At 60.4% G+C, this 3,699-nt stretch overlaps 1 protein-coding gene across 1 annotated transcript; it reads right to left on the reverse strand.

Moving 5' to 3' along the window:
* Positions 1-8: 8 nt before the first annotated feature.
* On the reverse strand, positions 9-3,681 carry LOC104406328 (spectrin beta chain, erythrocytic-like; the record flags this gene model as incomplete). Its single annotated transcript, XM_010015272.1, is given in 12 exon segments — positions 9-119; positions 499-711; positions 713-820; positions 895-1,053; positions 1,747-1,864; positions 1,950-2,137; positions 2,217-2,329; positions 2,525-2,640; positions 2,788-2,868; positions 2,959-3,050; positions 3,160-3,333; positions 3,508-3,681. Coding segments are annotated over 12 exon segments (1,647 nt in total), but the record flags the coding sequence as incomplete, so codon positions are not given.
* Positions 3,682-3,699: the final 18 nt, after the last annotated feature.

Raw genomic sequence — 3,699 nt, forward strand, 5'->3', positions numbered from 1 at the left:
CTGATGGCCCGTGTCTTCTCTGCCTGCAGGGCCATGTCGGTCTCCAGCATCCGGTGGGTCTGCAGCAGCTCCTCGGCCTCCAGAAGGTGCTTCCCAGATTCCGGTGACGCCAGTTGCACCTATGGAAGAGCTCCCAATGCCAGCTCCAGCAGCAGCAGCCCAGCATCTCATCGGCGTCACAAGGTGAGTCCCACAAACACCCTGACTGGTGGGACCAATGCACCCACCCCACGGTGGCATCCAACCCACAGTGGCATCCAGCCCATGGCAGCATCCAGCCAATGGTGGAATCCGACCCACAGTGGGACCCTATCCATGGTGGCACCCATGGTGATACTTAATCCATGGTGGACCCAACCCACAGTGGTACCCAAGCCATAGTAGCACCCATGGTGATACCCAACCCATGGTGATACCCAACCCATGGTGACACCCAACCCATGGTGGCACCCATGGTGATACCCAATCCCTGGTGGCACCCAACCCATGGTGACTCACCTTGACCTCATCCATCCAGTCAATGCAATGGAGCATCTCCTGGAAGAGGTGCTGCAGGGTGAGGTTCATCTCCAAGCGCTGCCGCCGGGCAGCCAGAAGCTCCTGGAGCTGCTCCCAGAGCCGCAGGATGTTGTCCTTGCGCTTGTTGATGCGCTGGATGTCGTGGTACCCCTCTGCCTCCAGCTCCTTGGCCACCGCCTCGATGGCTTGTACAAAAATCGTGGTCTGTTCCCCTCTCCTAATAGGCAGCCGTGTCCGTCTCAATGGCCTCGTGCTTCTTCTTGGCCGCCTCCACCGCAGGCAGGTCATGGCCAAAGTTGTCCTGCCCATCACAAAGCCCATGGTGAGGCTCCGGCTGGGTGTCCCGTTCCCCACGGTGGCTGTCCCCAGCCTCACCTGTGCCACCAGGCGCTGGTTCTCGCTCAGCCAAGCCTCCCTCATGGCCGCTTTGCGGTCGAAGCGCCGCGCGAGCTGCTCCAGCTTCTCCTGCCGGATGAGCTCGTTGCGCAGCGCCAGCTCCCGCTCGTGTTCCGCCTTCTCCAGCTGCTCCCAGGCCTGTGAACAGGGATGGCACCAGTGTCCCCCCGCAGACCACCACCCGCCCGTGTGGCTTGTTCTGCTGGGGAGCCCCAGGGTGGCACATGGGTGGTGGGACGCAACCTGCCCTGGGATGGACCGGACGGCCCCAGGGTGGACTGAATGGGCCCTGGGATCGACCTAAACTGTTCTGGGATGGACCCAAACTGCGCCCAGGAGGTGGACCCAAACTGCGCCCAGGAGGTGGACCCAAACTGCTTTGGGATCCATCCTAAGATGGACCTGAATTGCTCTGGGGTGGACCTAGATTGGCCCAGGAGGTTGATCCAACCTGCCCCCAGGAGATGGACCCAACCTGCCTTGGGACCCATCCTAAGATGGAACTGAATTGCTCTGGGATGGACCTGAACTGCTGTAGGAATGACCCAGCTTGACCTAGGAGGTTGACCCAACATGCCTTCAGACCCATCCTAGGATGGACATGAACTGCTCTGGGGTGGACCCAACTTGCTCCAGGAGACGGACCCAAACTGCCTTGGAACTCATCCTAAGATGGACTTGGATTGCTCTGGAATGGACCCAGCTTGACCCAAGAGATGGATCCAACCTGCCCTGGGACAGCCTGGTGAGTAAAGCCACCAGGGATACCAGGAGAAAAGCTGTCTCCAGGTCACAGGGTGCCATGGGAGCAGCCATGGGATGTCCTCATACCCGGTTGATGTCGGACACCAGGCGCCCTTCATGTGGGGTGTAGACACGCTGGTTGTTGGCTCTCATCCGTGACTGGATGGTGAAGAGCAGCACCTCCAGGTTCCCCTTCTCCTGAAACCTGCCCAGAGGAGAAAGCTGAGGCTGGGGCACCCATGGGTGCTCCACACCACCTCATGGGCACGGTGGGGCTGGGGGACACTCACTTGGGGGGCTTCTCCACGGTGCGGTAGGTGCTGAAGGCCTGGAGCTGGTGCTGCACCCCAGCCAGTGAGTTGGCAAAGCTGCGGCTGTTGAGGGAGGCGATGGTCTGCTCAATCCAGGTGAGAAGGTCCGAAGCCAGCCCTCCGTAGCCCTCAATCATCCTCTCGGTCTCCTTGGCATGCTCAATGACCTGTAGTGGGGATGATGATGAGTCTGGTGGGGTGCCGGCACAGCAGCAGAACCCATTCCACCTCACTGCCACCCCTTACCTTGCCCAGGCGCCTGCCCTCCACCTCCAGCACCTTCATCTTGGAGAAGTAGTGGTAGAAGGCCACCACGTAGGTGATGATGGACTTCTCATCAGGGTTCTCCGTGAATACATCTGCTCGGCATGAGTGAGAAGCCTCAGTCCTGACCCGGCATCAATGGGCCACCGCAGCCTCAGGAGGCCTCCTTTTCTCCCACCCAGACCCTCCTTCCATGGGGTTGGAAACCTCTCTGTCCTTCCACATGGGCCTGGACATGTCCCAGGGTGTAATAGGGAGCTGAGGCAGGAGAGGTGGCAGCAGGAGCTCACCTTCAGGGTCAAGCAGTGGGGTGATGCCAAGGTGCCGCTCGGCCACACTGAACGCGTGCTCCAGGTTGTGCCGCGCGTTGGATTTGGTCAGGTTTTGGAAGTCAACCAGCTCAGGCCTGGAGACAAAGGAGTGGGACAGTGGTGATGCACCCACGGGACACCCCCCAGGTGCCACCACCCTCCTGGGACATCGAATCATAGAATGGTTTGTGTTGGAAAGGACCTTAAGATCATTCAGTTCCAACATCCCGGTGCCCATCTACCTGTGCCTGTGGATGAGGGCGTTGAAGGCCAGCCCATCCTTCCAGCTCGAGGTGAAGTTGGTGACGTTGACATGGGGGTACCTGTGATGGGGGCAGGATGTCACTGTCACCCTGTGGTCACCCCATGGTCACCCCAGGTCCCCAGCACACACCATGTGTCCCACCACCTACCCCGCTGTCTTCATCTGGCACCAGAGCAGCAGCGCATCCCGTGCAGAGCGTGTCTCCCGGCCCTCCTGTGTCTCCACAATGATGTCCTGGATCTGGGGGCAAAAGGACGTCTCAGGTTGGATGAGGACATCCATAGAGGAGGGATCCTGCTTGGGAATGATCCATGGGGTGCTGAGCTGAGAGGTGCCCCCCCAGGCTCACCTGGAAGCGCAGGATGATGGTCCAGATGAGGCCGAGGACCAGGCGGTGGTTGCCATCCACGATGTCATGCGAGCCCATGTTCTCCAAGTGCACCCTCTGCTCCTTCAGGAACTGCAGCGCCTTGTCCACGTTCTCCAGCGAGTGGATGCGCATCCGGCCCCGCGTCGGCTTGGGCTGGAGGAGAGCCCATCCCCCGCCTCGGAGAGGGGCCTTCACCCCCTCCCCGGGGACCCCCCTGTCCCCCGGTTGCCACCACAACCCTGATAGAACCTTGATCAACACCAAGGTCAAGAGCCTTGATAGGGCACGGGATGGGTCCCGGGGTCTCCATCTGCATAGAAGTCCTACCAGAAGTTCTCCTGACAGCACCTCCAGCAGCTTGATGAGCACTCGCCCGTCCCGGAGGTCCATGTAGAGGTCCGAGATGCGACAGGTCACACGAGCCAAGTGCGAGTTCACCCACTTGGTGAAGGTTTTCTTCTGCACGGCCTCCCTTTCATCTGCAATGAGGGCGGGTTCAGCGGCACCAGCAGCGAGGAC

The sequence above is a fragment of the Nestor notabilis genome, unplaced genomic scaffold (assembly GCF_000696875.1).
Source record: "Nestor notabilis isolate BGI_N333 unplaced genomic scaffold, ASM69687v1 scaffold24945, whole genome shotgun sequence".
Lineage (NCBI taxonomy): Eukaryota > Metazoa > Chordata > Aves > Psittaciformes > Psittacidae > Nestor > Nestor notabilis.